The sequence below is a fragment of the Lepidochelys kempii genome, chromosome 20 (genome assembly GCF_965140265.1).
Source record: "Lepidochelys kempii isolate rLepKem1 chromosome 20, rLepKem1.hap2, whole genome shotgun sequence".
In the NCBI taxonomy this organism is placed as follows: Eukaryota; Metazoa; Chordata; order Testudines; family Cheloniidae; genus Lepidochelys; species Lepidochelys kempii.
The window spans coordinates 1,293,354-1,309,621 of NC_133275.1; the positions used below are offsets into that span (position 1 = coordinate 1,293,354).

The 16,268-nt window shown below is 59.1% G+C and overlaps 1 protein-coding gene across 1 annotated transcript; it reads left to right on the forward strand.

Annotated features, from left to right (window-relative positions):
- Positions 1 to 385: 385 nt before the first annotated feature.
- NR4A1 (nuclear receptor subfamily 4 group A member 1) lies at positions 386 to 15,187 on the forward strand. The gene is made up of 7 exons (XM_073318628.1): positions 386 to 465; positions 7,633 to 8,414; positions 9,733 to 9,862; positions 10,711 to 10,862; positions 12,182 to 12,384; positions 12,830 to 13,008; positions 13,946 to 15,187. Exons 2-7 carry the CDS (start codon positions 7,635 to 7,637, stop codon positions 14,200 to 14,202), a joined length of 1,701 nt encoding a protein of 566 aa, XP_073174729.1. The 5' UTR covers positions 386 to 465; positions 7,633 to 7,634; the 3' UTR covers positions 14,203 to 15,187.
- Positions 15,188 to 16,268: the final 1,081 nt, after the last annotated feature.

A 16,268-nucleotide genomic window follows, 5' to 3' on the forward strand; every position in this document is an offset into this window, starting at 1 on the left:
CCCCCTCCACCCCCACCCCTTTCTGTTTTTATTCCTCCTGGCTGCCCCCACTTTGGCTCTTTCTATTCCTGGCCCCGCGCCCCTCCCCCTCCCTGCCCAGGGGGTCTATTTTTAGCAAGGGGCAGCGCCGGGCTATTTATAGATCAAACAATTCTAAGGCCTGCGTCAATGGAACCCCGTGTGCGTCACCCGCCCAGACATTCCAGCCCGCCCCGCCCCCCCGCCCCGCGGGGACCGGAAAATTCCGCCCCTTCGCGCCTTGTATGGCCACGGCTGCAGCCGGCCTTGCGTCAAAGGGTCCCCCCTCCTCTGGCCCCGCCCCCGGGCCGTGCGTCACAGAGGGCTTAAGAGGATCTCCCTGCGCAGGGCTGGCAGCCCCAGTGCCGCTCCGAGCCCGTCCAGCCGCCGGGCGCCTCCAGCGCAGCTCGCCGCCCGGGACCTGGGCAGAGGTCCCCTTGCAGCCGGGTAGGTGGATTACGCGGCCCCCGGGGCGCTCCGGGGAGTGGTTCCACCAGGTGGGAGGGGGTCACCTGGCGGGTGGGGAGCCGCGGGGCTGGGCGGGGGGGTCACCTGGCAAGTGGGGAGCCGTGGGGCGGGGCGGGGCTGGGAGGGGGGGTCACCTGGCAAGTGGGGAGCCGTGGGGCAGGCTGGGCTGGGAGGGGGGGTCACCTGGCAGGTGGGGAGCCGCGGGGCTGGGCGGGGGGGGGGTCACCTGGCAAGTGGGGAGCCGCGGGGCTGGGCGGGGGGGGGGTCACCTGGCAAGTGGGGAGCCGTGGGGCGGGGCGGGGCGGGGCTGGGAGGGGGGGTCACCTGGCAGGTGGGGAGCCGTGGGGTGGGTGTTCCTGGATAGGCGGTGGAAAGGGGGGGCATGTTGCTCTCTTCTGTGCAAGGTGGGATGGAGGCCAGAGGCGCTGGGGGGGGCAGGGGGCGTTCCTTTCCATCGAACTGGGCGCCTTTAAAGGCTGCATTGGCATTGTTGGGTTTTTTGGAGTGTAAAGTTGCAGGAACCCGACCTGGGAGTTGGGGCGGCGCTCGCAGGTGAGCAGGGTGTGTTTCCAGTGGTTTTCTGTTTCTAGTCTTGACTGACATTGTGCTGGGGGGATGGTGGCTGCAGGGACAGCGTCCGCGCTGCGGCTCTTTGCTATTTAAAAGCAGCTGTGTCCCTTTTATTTGGAGGGAGGTGGGGGGGGCCCTTGAGTTGGCAGATCAGGTTTGATACTGTGTGTTACACTGAGGGACGGCTGTGTGCCAGGGCTGAGCGAGAAGTGACAGTGGGGCAGGATTGCTGTGGGCATATGGCAAAGTAACAGGAGCTTTCCACCGGCTCTTTAAAGCACCTCTGCAAATTACCACCTTGCCTGAGTCCAGAGCTCTGTCCTCCTTTCCCTAGTCACCTTGGCAGGCTGGCGCTGGAGTTCCTTGTTTTGCTGTTTTAAATGCAGTGCTTAAAGTGTAAAGGGGGGTGCTGCAAGGGATTGCAGACCTGGCCCAATCAAGAGGGTTTTAAATGGAGCTGAGTCTCTGAGGGGCTCACTTTTAGTGGGGTGTTAGCAAAGCTGCTGCTCCCAGGTTAAGATAACCCCCCCCCCACTTTTTTCAGGCTGTTTTAAATGTAATAAGTTGCAGCTAATTCTTCTACTGTCATTTGACACTGCAACATAAACACACACCTCTGAAATCCCCTGCCTTTAGCAAGGCATCCAGGAGGGTACTTTAATTCAGTGGTTCTCAGAACTGTAGGTTGGGACCCCATTTTAATGGGGTCGCCAAGGGCTGGCAGCCTTGCTGGGGCCAAGGGCTGACGGTCTGAGCCCCGCTGCCTGGGGCCAAAGCCCAAGGGCTTCAGCCCCTGTGGGGGCACTCAAGTTTGGCTTTGCCCCCTCCCCCTGCCAAGAAAGGTGGGGCTCCTGTTTTGTCCCTGGCCCCTCTGCAGGGGCGGCAGAGCTCAGGCTTCCGTCTACCCTCCTGCCCGAATAAATCTGTTCATCATTAAGGTGCCACCATACACCTCCTTGTTTTTGTGGATACAGACTAACACAGCTGCCCCCTGATACTTGGTCTCCTGGGGTTGTGTAGCAATTTTTGCTGTCAGAATGGGGTCATGGTGCAATGAAGTTTGAGAACACCTGCTTTAATCAAATGATCAGTTAATTGGTTTTGCACATATTATTTTGTGTTGATGATTCTGGATGCAAATGGAGACCCTCCTTTGACCTGTGAGCACAGCTGCTATAGAATGGCGAACTTTGAATGGACTTTCTGCTGCGTGGCTGGCCTAGCCTCTGAACAGAGCAGCTGTTTGGGTTTTTTTTTTTTCTTTCTTTCCTAAATAAAAATAAAATCCCTCTGAATTTTGACATGCAAAACAACTTGGCACCAGCATGGTGCAGGGGAGCAAATCAGGAAAGGCCCCACCTTGCTCCCTTCTATATGGTTGCTGAGCCTGGATCCTGCTGCTGCGGGAGAATGCGGTTTCTGGACCCAAGCAACAGACGCAGCTTTGCCTTCAGACACCTGGCAACCAGATTCACCAGCCAGGCTCCGTTCGTTTCTAACTCGCTGAAAGGCTGGCAAAGCCAATTTAGTGCCCCCCGGGGGGAGGGGAGGCGCTCTTGTGCTTTGGCTAAAGACCTGTGAACATGGTGCTGTCACGCCCGTGCAACAGTATCCGATCGCAGGGGGGAATGCATGTTTCTGGATACCACAGGGAGGAGCACCTTATAGATACTCGTATCAAAAATTAACAGGAGCCATTATCTGCAGCACCTCCCTGGATCAGGCGACAGATTAGAATCCTAGTAGAGTAGTTTGAGAGAGGGGAACCGATTCCGCTCTCATTTACACTGCTGGAAATCCAGAGCGACTTCAGTCGTGTTGCTCCCCATGTACGTTGTGCACATGTCCACAGTGGATGGTCATTTTTGAAGTATGATCTGGCAGACTGCAGGGGGCTCATCTGAGGGATTTTTATATTGCTTTAAAACATCATAATCTAAGTATCCGTCTCTCTAAGGAGAATTTTAAAATGTGGGAGGAAAAATAAATTTGAATAACCCAGCAGTGCCTGCGAAATCCTGAGTAAGCTTTAATCGTCCAGAAAATCAACTGTTCCTGTTGACCATTCCCTTGCAAATTTTTAAAACACAAGCTGTGAAGGGGTAGGGTGACCAGATGTCCTGATTATATAGGGACAGTCCCAATATTTGGGGCTTTGTCTTACATAGGCACCTATTGCCCCCCACCCCCGTCCCAATTTTTCACGCTTGCTGCCTGGTCACCATATGAAGGGGGGAGAGAATATTGACAAACCTTGTGAGGAGGCTCGGTCGGGGCGGGCTGAGGTTATTTTGTCCTTGGTGGTGGTGATTTAAACTCAAAGCAATCTGCATTTAAAAAAACCCCAACATCATAAAGGCTCAGTGGTGTGTGGCGTTGTTGGGTTGCTATACCAACAATAAGCTAATGCAATTCTTTCTGTTGATGTGACTACTGCGATGGCAGAGCGGAGGTGAGGAACAGGTGTAGACTGTAGTAAATAGTGTGTGTGGGGGGGTGTCCCTCTGCTGGTTAGAATTAGAATGACCCAACTGTGTGTCATAAGCCCTATACTGACAACAGCTGATGGCTCAGGCAGCTGGAGCTTGGCTGTATGGAGCACAGGTGCCCTGAGTTTTCACTCTGTTGCCGCTCATGAGTTCTGAATGGATCTGTTTCACAGTGTCGTGACCGCTCTGGCAGGGTGCATAGCGTGTCTATATAATGTCTGTCATCCATAATGGTGGAAAATACTGGTCAGAACACTAGGACTAGAGGACAGCCATCTGTGTCCATTGTTACTGATTTGAGCACCCTGCGCGCATGCATTCCCTGTGCTTTTAGCTGGCACAGCTCTTCTACCAAAGAGAGAGGGCAGCTGGGCTCTTTGCCCTCGGACACCAGGGCCAGATCCTGGTGCTGCTGTAAATCAACCTTGCAGAGACTTATTATTATTATTATTATTATCCCAATTCTTCATCTGGGGAAACCAGGACCAGAGAGATGTGGGAAATAAACCTAGATCTCCTGAGTGCTAGGTCGGAGCCTGACCTGCCAGGCCAACCCTTCCTTGCAGCTAAGGGGACACCAGCCTGGGCCTCTGAGCAGAAAATGTCGTTAAACGGGAGCAAAGCCGTCTCTGTTGAGCTACGTGGGGCATGAGTTTGTGACTTGTGGCTGAGGACAGTGGCCCGCTGATGCTGTTAGCTGTATGTGGATCGATCTTTTTAAATAACCGGGCTAGGTCCTGAAGTCTGTTCTCAAAGCCAATGGGAGTTTTGCCTGAATAAGGAGCAGCTGGCCCCAGAAGAACGTTGTAACCTTGTTCTGATGGTGCAACCGTGTCAACGCTGCTGGGAATTCTTATGTCTCCACATTCCGCCGTCCTTTACAGGCCATTAAGAACTGCTTCTCGGCCAGTCAGAAGATGACCTTTAAAGGTCTGCGATATGAATTACATTATCATCTTGCTGCAAGGGTTACTTCTGTCTTGGCTTTCAGCTTGACCGGGGACTCTGGTTACGTCTCTCCTCTATATGGCCCTGTCTGCTGTTCCAGCCCTGCTACTCCCCAGGTTGAGAGTGGGAGGCCGGCATGTGTCGGAAAGGAAAGCGAACTGGCAAAGCGGCATGGGTCAGTTACTAGTTCTGCGCCACCAGTTCTCAAACACCTCCTCTCCCGCTGCAGATTCAGTGTGAGAACTAAGAGCAAGATGGCTCCTGGGGAGGTGGGGGTGGGGGGGGCTGCATGGATCCAGATGCAAAATGCTAAGTGCTCAGCAGCAATTTTCAGCCTTTCCTCCCGCCTGGGAAATGGCAGCTTGCTTGTGGGTGTGAAAGGGCCACGTGCAGAGTGGAAAGGGCAACCAAGCCTGTGGACCAGGAGATCGGGGCAGGGGCTGTGGCTGGTGGCATGCCAAGCCAACAGAGGTGTCTTTTGGTCACCCTGGGAGGGAGAGGGCGGTAACATGGAACCGGCCTGGTGGGGCACCGTGCCCTGAGCCCAGCATGCACTGAGCCAGGCTGCTGGTCCTTCTGCTGGCCAGCAGCTCTTTCAGGTGCCCGGAGACGGGCACAAAACTCTGCCCAGTGAGGGGAGCAGGTCAGTCAGGGGGCACTGGGATGGGCCTGGAAAATCAGGGGGATAGGTTTGCAGGGACTCTCCTGAGTGTGCCCTTGCCACGGTGTGGCAATGGGGCAGCTGGCAGGAAGGGCAGAATGGCCACACACCTACAGCCAGGCCCGCTGGGCTCTTGAACGAGTGCAGACACAGGACCTGCTGGACTGGCGTGCCGGACGCCTGGGTATCCTATGGCGTGGCCCTGCGCAAGTCCCTTCCCCTCTCTGTCGGTCTTGTCTGCCTTTGGGGCAGGGCCTGGCTCTTGCCCTGTCTGTGCTGTGCCAGGACTCTGTACATCTGCTGCGAGCTGTGTCTGGGAGGCACTGCTCTGCGTCCTCGTCCGCCATCCGATCGCAGCCCTGACGCTTTACAGAGCTGCCAGCTCAGCCCTGCTTGGCCTGTTCGAGTCAGAACGGCACAGAGAGGCATCCCAAGTGGCCTCCTTTGGTGCCGGTGGAAGTCGGCCGCTCCCTTTGCTGGCTGCCGGCGGGAGGGAATGCAGCAGAGATGCGCTCCGCTATGGAGTTTGGGAGGCAGGAGTGTCCAAAGAGCTCAGGCGAGCGGGTGCATAGGGCCTGGGGGGAACTTAGCTTCCTAACCAGGAGCCGGTTGATCCGGGAGTCTGGCCCGGGCTGTATATTCGGCTCTTGAATTAGGATCAAAACTCTGCACCTGACAGTCCCACCCAGGTGGTTTGGCGCCCAATATTTTGGCCCAGCAAACCTTCCTCGCCAAGCCCCTGGGGTGGCGAGGCAGGGCCAGCCCAGGGCCCGCTGGCAGTTCTGCGATTCCCTCCGTTTGTGGGGACAGCGTTTCAGGCGATGGCCTTTCTGCCCGATGAGGCCAGCTCAGAACGACCTTTCCTCGGATGATCACGAGGCCTCTGCTCCGCCATGTGACTTTGCCTTCAGACCCGTCTCCAACACTAGCCAGTTCTTTAGCTCGGCTCCAAACACCCTGAGTGCAGTGTTGACAGCCTCAATTTACGCTGCTCCATGGCTGCGAAGGAGCTGGCTGATGACAGGCCGGTGTGAGATACAAGCTTGTCAGAACAGCTTTGTCCTTGATTCCTTCTCACATACCAGGCTCACTGCTTCCTTTGGTGAATTCCTGTCCCCATTCACTTGTCAGGTCGCTGGGGCTAAGGTGGGGGTTGGCCTTACACCTCAGTTCCCAGAGCCGCCCAGGGGCTCGTGCAACGCCATTGACATGGGTGGAGTTAGTCCTGATTTACACCACTGAGACAGAGTCAAGCCCCCACCTTGGAGCTGATGCGTCTAGCAATGTAGACATCAGCAAGCGGGTGGATTTTGGTTGAGCTTGGTGAAATTTACCTCCGTGGGCTTTCACCCTGAAGCGCCTGGTTTTAGTGCATATGGCTGTCCCCTGGGACCTGCAGTTCCCGAGTTCATGCAGCAGCAAGCCCCATGCCGTGCTCAGCCAAGGCACCAACTTCGGGGAGCAGAGGGGAGCTCAGCCTCCGTTGTCCAGCCAGTCCTTGGCTTAGGGCCCCCCCAGAGGGAAGGGCAGGGGGACCAGTTCATGCCAATCGAGGATAGAATTTTTCTCCCCATTGTGATCTGGCCAGCCCAGAACTGCACTGAGACTTGGCCAGCTCCTCTTGAGATCAGGGACGTTAGTTATTGTACAGCAAGTGCCACCCCTGTGGTTTTAGGCCTGTCGCTCTGCTATGCTGCAGATTACAGGAAGGACTGGGTAGGTGCTGGGGAGACAGGCCCTCCCCCAAAGACCTCATGGGGTAAACACAGGCGTGGGAGGGGAGATAACTTGCCCAAGGCAGTGGTTCTCAACCAGGGGTACGCGTACCCTTGAGGGTATGCAGAGGTCTTCCGGGGTACATCAACTCATCTAGGTATTTGCCTAGTTTTACAACAGGCTGCATAAAAAGCCCCAGCGAAGTTGGGACAAACTACGGTTTCATACCATGACTTGTTTGTACGGCTCTGTAGACCATACGCTGAAATGTACGTACAGTGTTTATATTCCACTTGATTTATTTTATAATTCTGTGGTAAAAATGAGTGTCAGCCATTGTTCCATAACAGTGAGGCTGGGACACTTATGTATTTTTATGTCTGAGTTTGTAAGCAAGTCATTTTTAAGTGAGGTGAAAATTGGGGGTACGCAAGACAAATCAGACTCCTGATAGGGGTACAGTAATCTGGAAAGGTTGAGAGCCACTGGCCCAAGGCATCTGAGCTGGAACTAGAAGACAGCTCTCCTGGTTCCTAGTCTGGTGCCTTATCCATGGATTGCTCTACTCCCCTGATCAAAGGCATTTCCCTGGAGCCCGTGGGAAAGGCTAGATCCCATCTCCCACATGGCACATGCTGCTCGTCTGAGCTGCTGCCCCACGCACGCGCTCTGCCCGATGAATGGGGAGCCGTGGCCTGGTGAGGGGGTTTGATTCCAGCCCATTGTTAAGTCCTCTGCCTTTTCCTTTGCTCCCTTGCTCAGAGATGCCCTGTATCCAAATGCAGCATGGGACCTTGCCTCAGAGCGGAGGGCCCTGTGAGCGCTACCCGGCAGACTTCCTGACTCCAGAGCTCAGCAAGTTCACGATGGACCTAGTCAACACCGAGATCGCAGCCACGACCTCCCTGCCCAGCTTCAACACCTTCATGGATAACTACAGTGGGGAGTTCGACACGTTCTTGTACCAGATCCCAGCCTCCAGCCAACCTGCCTCCTTCAAACTCGAGGACTTCCAGGTGTATGGCTGCTACCCTGGCTCCTTCAGCAGCCAGCTGGATGAGACCATGTCTTCGAGCGGCTCGGACTATTACGGCAGCCCCTGCTCCATCCCGTCCCCGTCCACCCCAGGCTTCCAGACCCCACAGGTCCCAGCGTGGGAGAACTCCTTCGGGCCCTACTCGCCCACTCAGAACTTTGAGGGCATGAGGCCCTGGGCGGAGCAGCCAAAAAGCAGTTCTTCCCAGCCAGCCTTCTTCTTCGGCCCCTCGGCTCCCAGTGCTGGGGTCCCCCAGAGCCCCCTCAAGGTGCCGCCGGCCGCCGAGGTCTTCGCGCTCTCCCAGAGCTCCCCGGTGGGCTTCTCTGGCCTGTCCCTGGGCCAGACCTCCCCACACCTGGAGAGCCCCGGCTTGATGGACGGCTCCCTGTCACCAGCCAAGACACGCAGCCCTGGTGCCAACGAGGGGCGCTGTGCTGTGTGCGGAGACAACGCCTCCTGCCAGCATTACGGCGTCCGCACCTGCGAGGGCTGCAAGGGCTTTTTCAAGGTACGGGGCTGGGGGTGGGGACGTGGGGCTGGGGGAGACCCAGGGCAGTGCCTGGGAACCCACAGAGCCAACGGCCTCCCTCGCCAGCAGGCAGACCCAGAACCTCCCCACTTTGCCCGCAGCATGTGGCCGATCTTGCTCCCAGATGGGCCCCAGAATCCTTGGCAGCCAACGCTGGGGATTCTGGGATGTGGGTAGGGTCCCTGAGGGAGCCCCGATGGATGTGCCGAGTGAAGGAGTCTGTGGGTCTCCCCTTGGCCACTCTGCATGGGGCAAGCCCCGGTGCGCCCCTGACCGGGCTTGGCCTGTGTGCAGCTGTGGGCAATGACCCACTCGCCGGTGAGCAAGGGCTGGGCAGAGCCTGTGGGCAGCCTGTTGCCCCAGGCCAGCAGTTCAGAGGGTCAGGAGGTGGCCGGGAGCTGGGGCTGACCTGGGTGCTGCGGGCAGGGTGCGAGGGCTAGTGGAGACAAGACTCTGGCGCCTCTCCTCACCGCGGCATCTGAGCCGTGGGGATGCGGGGGGGGGCGGCAGAGTGTCGTGCAGAGCGCCATTGCCAAGGCCCCCGTTACGTGGAGCACGGGCCTTTGTGCGCAGCCCCAGGGGCCAGGCCCAGAACCACCAGCCACGTGGGAAGATCTTGGTGACTCTGGCGGTTTCCCTCCCTTTCCCCTTGGGCCCTGATTTGGCCTGTTAAGCACATGCTGGCGGGGGGTGGAGTGAAGCCTGGGTGTAGCTTGCTGAATCGGGACCCATGTGCGTAGGGAGCGGGGCCGGGGGATGAGCCCCGTGGCCCAGGGTCTCCAAAGCAGCTAGTGACTCTGGCCCAGAGCCAGGCACCTCAGGGAGGCCTTGGGTTGTGCTGAGACCCAGGCCCCTTCGGGGAGCAGCTGCAGAGCCTGTGTCGGGCAGCGCCGGCTCTGAGGGGGGAGAAGCCGTGTCTGGTGTGGGGAGGGTGGCGCCGAGGCCCGGGGTTGGGGGCGGGACAGGGGAATCATGGCCCGGAGGGGGCGACTGCTCAGCCCAAGAGCAGGCGGTTGAGTCTCCCCCGATCCCTGCCTGCAGATGGGAGCGTGCAGGTGTGCTGGCAGTCCGGGCGCCCCGCCGGGAGAGCAACGTGTCCCCCTCCCCCTCGCGTGTCCTGGGAACACGGCCCCTCGGATGTGAAACTGGGCGCCGTGGGGCGGGGCCGCTGCTATAAAAATACCAGGAGGACAGAAGAGCTTTTGTTCCATCCGGGCCCGGCCCTGGGCACCCAGGATCTCGTGCTCCCTCTTCGCCGGAGGCTGATGCGCTCCCTTGTTTCTCCTGCTCCCTGCAGCGCACGGTGCAGAAGAACGCCAAGTACATCTGCCTGGCCAACAAAGACTGCCCTGTGGACAAGAGGCGGCGGAACCGGTGCCAGTTCTGTCGTTTCCAGAAGTGCCTCGCCGTGGGCATGGTCAAAGAAGGTACAGAGCTCGACACGTGGCGTCCCCCTGCCAGGCTGGCAAATCCCGGGGCGGGGACGCCGGCAGCACAGGCCGGAGAGCACCAGCCCAGCAGCCCCCAGAACAAGTCCCGTGTGTTCCTGGCAGCTGAGCCCTGCTTTCGGCACCGCTCCCTGCTATCCCCGCCCCAGCTCTGCGGCAGCCCAGTTCCCGCTGCCAGTACACCAGGCTGCTCCCTGGTCCCCGGGTGTGTTGACCTGCACTCCTCCAGGCCCAGTCTCGTGCTGCTGCTTTCTGGCAGCTCCCACCAGGTAGCATCCCTCACAAATGCTCGCTTGCCGTTCCATGGCTGTGATTCCAGGCTGGATCCAGAACAGGGTGGGCTGGGGGGGGGGGGGGGGACACGTGGCTGGAATCTCACAAGGAACACGGGAGCTGTTCTTTCCAGACTTGGACCCAAGTGCGTGCACACATCCCCAGAACCATCCAATCTCCCCACGTTGCCCAACGTTCTGGGGCCAAAATGTTGTGATTTCCCCAGCCCTGCCCCCAGCTCCCGTGTGCGCCTGCAGCCAGTCCCCAGCCGTGTGCGTGGCTCTGTTTGTTCATGCCGTTCCCCTGGGCTGGGATGTGGAGCTGCCCCCACCCCACTGAGTCCCTTCCCCACCCCAGTGTCCCATCTGCTGTGAAAGCTGCTCGCTCGGGTCTGGCGGCAGTTAGGTAGCATTGCTTTAGCCAGTGCTTGATGTGCTAGGGCAACTTATCTGTGGGGCCAGGGGGCTGCTCAGAGCCATGATGGGCTGCCCATTGCAAAGGGCCAAGCCCCGTGCTCAGATGGTAACGTCCAGCCCCCTTTTCTCTCTCCCTAGTGGTCCGAACGGACAGCCTGAAGGGGCGCAGAGGTCGGCTCCCGTCCAAACCCAAGCAGGCCCAGGACACCTCCCCCGTCAGCCTCATCACGTCGCTCGTCAGGGCACACATCGATTCCGTACCCAGCGCCACCAAGCTGGACTATTCCAAGGTACCTGCTGCTCACAACCGGGGGTTCAGGGTCCTGGGGCTCCTGGAGCAAGGGGGCCCCCGAGGGCTGGCTCCCAGCCACCCCCCAGCCCTGGCTGAGATGCTGGGCGCGGCAGCCGCTGCCTGGGAAGGGAACCATGTGCAGCCCACGTGCTCAGTGGCGTTTGGGGGGGCGTAGCCCTAGGGCCTGAGGGCAGTTAGAGAAGGGGTCCTGGAGCCCTCACCATCTACAAAAGGCTGCAAGCTCCGGTGCTGTACGAATGCGGCAGCATTGTCTGCTGGCTAGTGTGCGGGGCACACGAGGTTCTCTTCCCAGCTCTGGGAAGGCAGTGTTATCCAGTGGTTACAGAGCTAAGAGGCAGGACTCCTGGGTTCATGCCCCAGCCCTAGGAAGGGGGAGTGAGTTGGAGCAGAGAACCAAGAGGCAGGATTCGGAGGTTCTGTTCCAGGCTCCTGTCTGTGCCTGGCTTGTCCCAGGGGGCCAGCCGTGCCCTGCCTCGTTACAGGGCTTCCTGTGGCTTGGGAGGTCTCTCAGGCTCTCGGAGTGCACCGTGCTCACAGGGCAGTGTGTGCTGACCACACACTCAGGCTTGCCTGACCCAGTCAGCTTCCCCCAGGCATGCACTGTATTTAGCGCCTAGTCCTGGGTTCTCTTTTGGGCGGTTGTGTTGTCTAGTAGCTAAAGGGGGCTGAGAGTCAGGACTCCTGGGTTCTCTGCCCCGCATTCTGCACCCAGGTGGATTTGTCTGCACCACCGAATCCCACCAACCTTGTTTCTGAGCCTGTCGTTGAATGTATCCAGCAGCTGGAGCTTTGGGTTCTGACCTCGGCAGCGAAATGCCGGCTGGCCTGGAGGCTCAGGGACCAATCCAGCTCCTTTCATCCAGGGAGCTCTGTGACCTTCAGAAACAGGAAACAATTAACCCACCCAATGCCCCAGCAAGTTAGGGGCTATCCCCATTTTACTTGGGGGAAACCAAGGCACAGCAGTGCAACCAATTGCCCAAAGTCACAGAGTAAGCCAGTAGCAGAGAACCCAGGAGTCCTGACTCCCAGCCCCCCTCCCTTTAACCACTAGGCACACTCCTTCCTGCAGCCCAAACGAGAACCCAGGAGTCCTGTTGCTGGTGCTAGGCAGCAGAAAACGCCCAGGCCCAGATGAGTGCGGGTTCCTGTCTCTCTGCTGCTCATTCGTTAACCCGGAGGGTGTACAATGGCTTTGAGAGACACAGCCCCGGCCACTCTCATGGGACTTGTACTGCGTGGACCGAGGCCCGGCCTGTGGGACGCTAACCCTGCCCCTCCTCGTGTGCTCGGCAGTTCCAGGAGAGCCTCTCCTACCAGTTCGAGAAGGAGGACTGTGTGGATGTGCAGCAGTTCTACGACCTGCTCACCGGCTCCATGGACGTGATCCGCAAGTGGGCTGAGAAGATCCAAGGGTTCCAGGAGCTCCCCAAGGAGGATCAGGACCTGCTCCTGGAATCTGCGTTCCTGGAGCTCTTTATTCTCCGGCTGGCCTACAGGTAACTCCCGCTCTGCTTCGTGACCCACCCAGCCCTGTCCAGAGCCAGGCGGCCGCTGGACACCGAGATGAGACACGGGGTGGTGATGTGGCAGACTGGGTCAGTGGCCTAGGGCACGGAGATCAGGACCTTGGGCAAAACCATCTGCTGTTAGCGTTTCAAAGGAAGCTGTGGCTCGGGTCATCCCCTCCACTCAGACAGCCCAGCTCCATTTGTCCTGTGGTGCCAGAGTGTATGAACGTCAGACCTGCAGCGTAGGGCCCCGAGCGCCTGGCTAACCAGGCCGGGATCCTGGCTGTCATCACCAGTGCTCCGTTCTGCTCATGCTCCCTCTGTTACAACTCTGGTTTCTGCTCTGACCCCACTCTGCTGCCAGCAGAGCCCCTGGCCTGCCCTCCGTTCTCTCCGTTCCTGACCGCGTGCGGCTCTGCCCTGTCCCTTGCAGGTCGAAGCCGGAGGAAGGCAAGCTGATCTTTTGCAACGGGGTGGTGCTTCACCGCATGCAGTGTGTGCGGGGCTTCGGGGAGTGGATCGACTCCATCCTCGAGTTCTCCCAGAGCCTGCACCGCATGAGCATCGACGTCCCCTCCTTCTCCTGCCTCGCGGCTCTCGTCATCATCACAGGTGGGGCGGTTTGCACCTTCCTGCCGCGCGGCTGCTGGGGGAGGGATGGGCAGGTCTGGCCACTGGACTGGGAGCCAGAGGGTCTGATCCTGGCCCAGACACCGGCTCCCTCTGTGGCATTGGGCCGGGGGGTTATTGCACTGCACACGCAGGTGGGGGCGGTAATGTTCGGAGAGCCTTCTGCGAGCTGTGACCAGGGTCTCCGCGGAGCAGTGGGTTTGTGCTGTGGGAGAAGGCTCAGGAACCCTACGTGAGCCGGTTTCCTCCAGCCACTGGCTTCCTCCAGCTCTCCGCTCCCCAACTCTGCTCCTCCAGGGGTGGAAGTCGCTCTGACCATTACTAACGTTCAGGAGTGACTCCTGATTTCGGCACAGTATGAGATTCCTTAGAGGGGCCTGATTTCCAGAATGTGCTGAGCACCCCCCTCTGAGAACCAGGCCCCAGGAAGATCTCGGGCTGGGGGAGCACCCCAAATCTCTAGGCAGGCCTGGACAGTTAGGCCTGTTTGGATCCCAGCAGCCCCAGAGGCTGCAGGCGGGGGCTGAGGCTCTGTCAGGATCTCCTTGTCTCTTTACACCAGGCGTCCAGCAGACCACAACCCGGCTCAATCAGCAAGGCATACTGGGGCCCTGGAGCCTGTATATACTCCTGCCCTTTTCCCAGCATGCCTTGCCATAGCCTCGAATTCCCAGGGACCGCTGAGAACGGCAGTTCCCAGAGTGCCATGCTGCTCAAGGGGGGTTTTGTGTTAAAGGGTGCAGAGCGCAGAGATTGCCCACTCTTCGGGGTGGATGAGACAGGCCAGGGACTGGGGGGCCGTTCAGGAGAAGGCAGCAGGAGCGCGAGCCTGCTTTGCCATGGCCCAGCCGTGCACGCCGCACCCGGGCGCTGGGATCTAGCCCGGGCCGGGAGTGACCGCTCCTCCCCTCCTTTCCAGACCGCCACGGGCTGAAGGACCCCAAGAGAGTGGAGGATCTCCAGAACCAAATCGTCAGCTGCCTGAAGGACCACGTGACGTCCACCGCGAGCGAGCAGACCCGCCCCAGCTGCCTGTCCAAGCTGCTGGGCAAGCTGCCGGAGCTGCGCACGCTCTGCACACAAGGCCTGCAGCGCATCTTCTACCTGAAGCTGGAAGACCTGGTGCCGCCGCCTCCCATCGTGGACAAAATCTTTATGGACACGTTGCCCTTCTGAGGGGGGTGCAGCCCCCCTGGACCCGGAGGCCCCCGCCGCGGGGAGCTCGCTCGCTTTGTGAAAGGGGAGTTTTGATGGACACGTCTCCCCCGTGCACGGAGGGGGAGGGGGGGCGATCAACGGAGCATTTCCAGAGACCGGGTGGGGGGCGAGCCCCACTGCCATCTGGGATCGCGGGGACAAGTCGGAAGTGGGCAGAGCCCTTCTCGCCTCCTGGTGGCTGACCCGCACTCGTCCTCCGCGTCCCGTGTTGTGTACCACACCCATGGATCGCGACGTAGCTCTCTGCGGAGAACCCCAATGTGCCTTTTGGGTGATGCACTCAGACGCCCAATATCCATGTGCCCACAGCCCCCCACCCAGCCCCGGCTTGCTACTCACCGCTTGCAACGGCTGGCGCTTCACCACGCTGGGTAGGAGGAGGTGGTCCTGAGACATGCGCAGGGGTGGGTTTGTTCTGAGTGCCCTGCCCGCCTGCTGCATCCTGCAGCCAGGCAGGCATCGTGCCAGGAGCAGGCTCCTCCGTCCCCAGCTGCCGGAACCAAGCCGTTTCCAGACCCTCCCAGCGGCTTCTTGCCTCACTTGTGCTTTTGCAGCGGTGCCCAGGGAGCGATGGACATGTGCCGTGGGCGTGGCACACGGGATGCTTCACGCCTGTCCGCTGCAGATACGTCTCTTTGTAAAAAGACAAGCTGTAAATAGATGGGTTTAAACCTTGTAAATACAGCTAAGAACCGCAGAGGCAGCGAGAGACGAGAAGGGGCGCTGGGAGGGAGACACCTATTTTGTTCTATCCGCTGACAACCACGTGGCTTTCTGTGCCTGGGAGGGCTTCCTCTCCCGTTTTGGACTTTTCCTGTATATAAACTTGTACGTAAAACAAAAAATCAACATTTATATTTGTGTATTTTTTCGGGATTTACCATATGTGACTTTTTTCTGATTAATATATATTTAATATATTGAAATAAAAAACATCCAGGTAGCCGTACCTCTCTCCCACTTGTGCCGTACTGCTGCGGCTGGCAGTGGGGATCGCGCAGAGCCGCTGGCTGGTTTGGGGCTGCGGCCCCCTTGCACTGGGCCCCGTACGAACGGAATTCATGAGACCAAACGTTGGGATTCAGAACCTCCTGCTTCAGGGTGGAAGCTGGTCTCTCTTCGGGAGCGGGATGAGGCCTTGCAGGGGGCAGATGGATCGCATGTCTGCCAGCTGGGGGTGTCCTGCCCCTTTCCCTGCGGTTGCTGTCCGAGATGAGACATTGGCTGGACCTTGGGCGCTGACCCAGATAGTCTGAAGTGTCCCCAGATCCTGTTCTCGGGGACACAGCAGGACTGGTGGCATCTGGCCCGTGTTCTAAAACAACTTCTTATAGGCTGGAGGATGTCCTGGCTGCTCTGGCAGCTGACAAGCCGAGGTTTACCTCCAGCCCTGGCCTGAACAGTGTCTCCTGCTGGATGTACTGGTGGCCCTGATGAGCTCTTGGCAGGAGCTGGGAGCCCCAGACCAGTGCTGAGCTCCTGGCTGCTGCTGGCAATTGGCGGGCAGCACCGTCTCCGGCTGGTGGGGTGGGCCTGACGAAATGGCGACAATGCTGCCCTGGCTGGCAGCCTGGTGAAGTCGCAGTCACTCCTTTCACATCCCTCTGGTGTGTAAATTCGGGGGGGGCCTGGGCTGCTCTCTAAGGGGATTGATCCCTGGAGACCGACTCCCGCTGCATGGGCCTGTCCTGCCCCAGGAGAGCCCTGCCCATGTGCCTCAAACCTCCCCTGCTGGGGCCAGCTTGATGTTTAATCCCCACAGCCCTTTGGGTCCAAGACCAGCCGGCAGTGGGGCTAGCTGGGCCGAGAACCCTCGTGACTCATTCCACCCACAGCAATGACGAGCGACCTGGCTTGGGTTTGAACTGGCTTCCTGGCCCATCAACTGAGCTGCCGAACCCAGGGCAAGCCCAGCCTGCAGATCAGCTGGCTCCTACGCTGTCCACCTGCTTGGGCTCGTGACGCACGAGTGAACGTGCGCCCGTAGCCTGCAGCCTCTGGTGAGCAGCACCAGCATTCGCAGC

Bases quoted from the DNA above. Each gene is read 5' to 3' on its own strand.
- NR4A1 (XM_073318628.1), top strand. From the start codon at position 7,635: ATGCCCTGTATCCAAATGCAGCATGGGACCTTGCCTCAGAGCGGAGGG. The intron at 9,863-10,710 runs GTACAGAGCTCG...CTCTCTCCCTAG, and splicing joins CGTGGGCATGGTCAAAGAAG to TGGTCCGAACGGACAGCCTG. The intron at 13,009-13,945 runs GTGGGGCGGTTT...CCTCCTTTCCAG, and splicing joins GGCTCTCGTCATCATCACAG to ACCGCCACGGGCTGAAGGAC.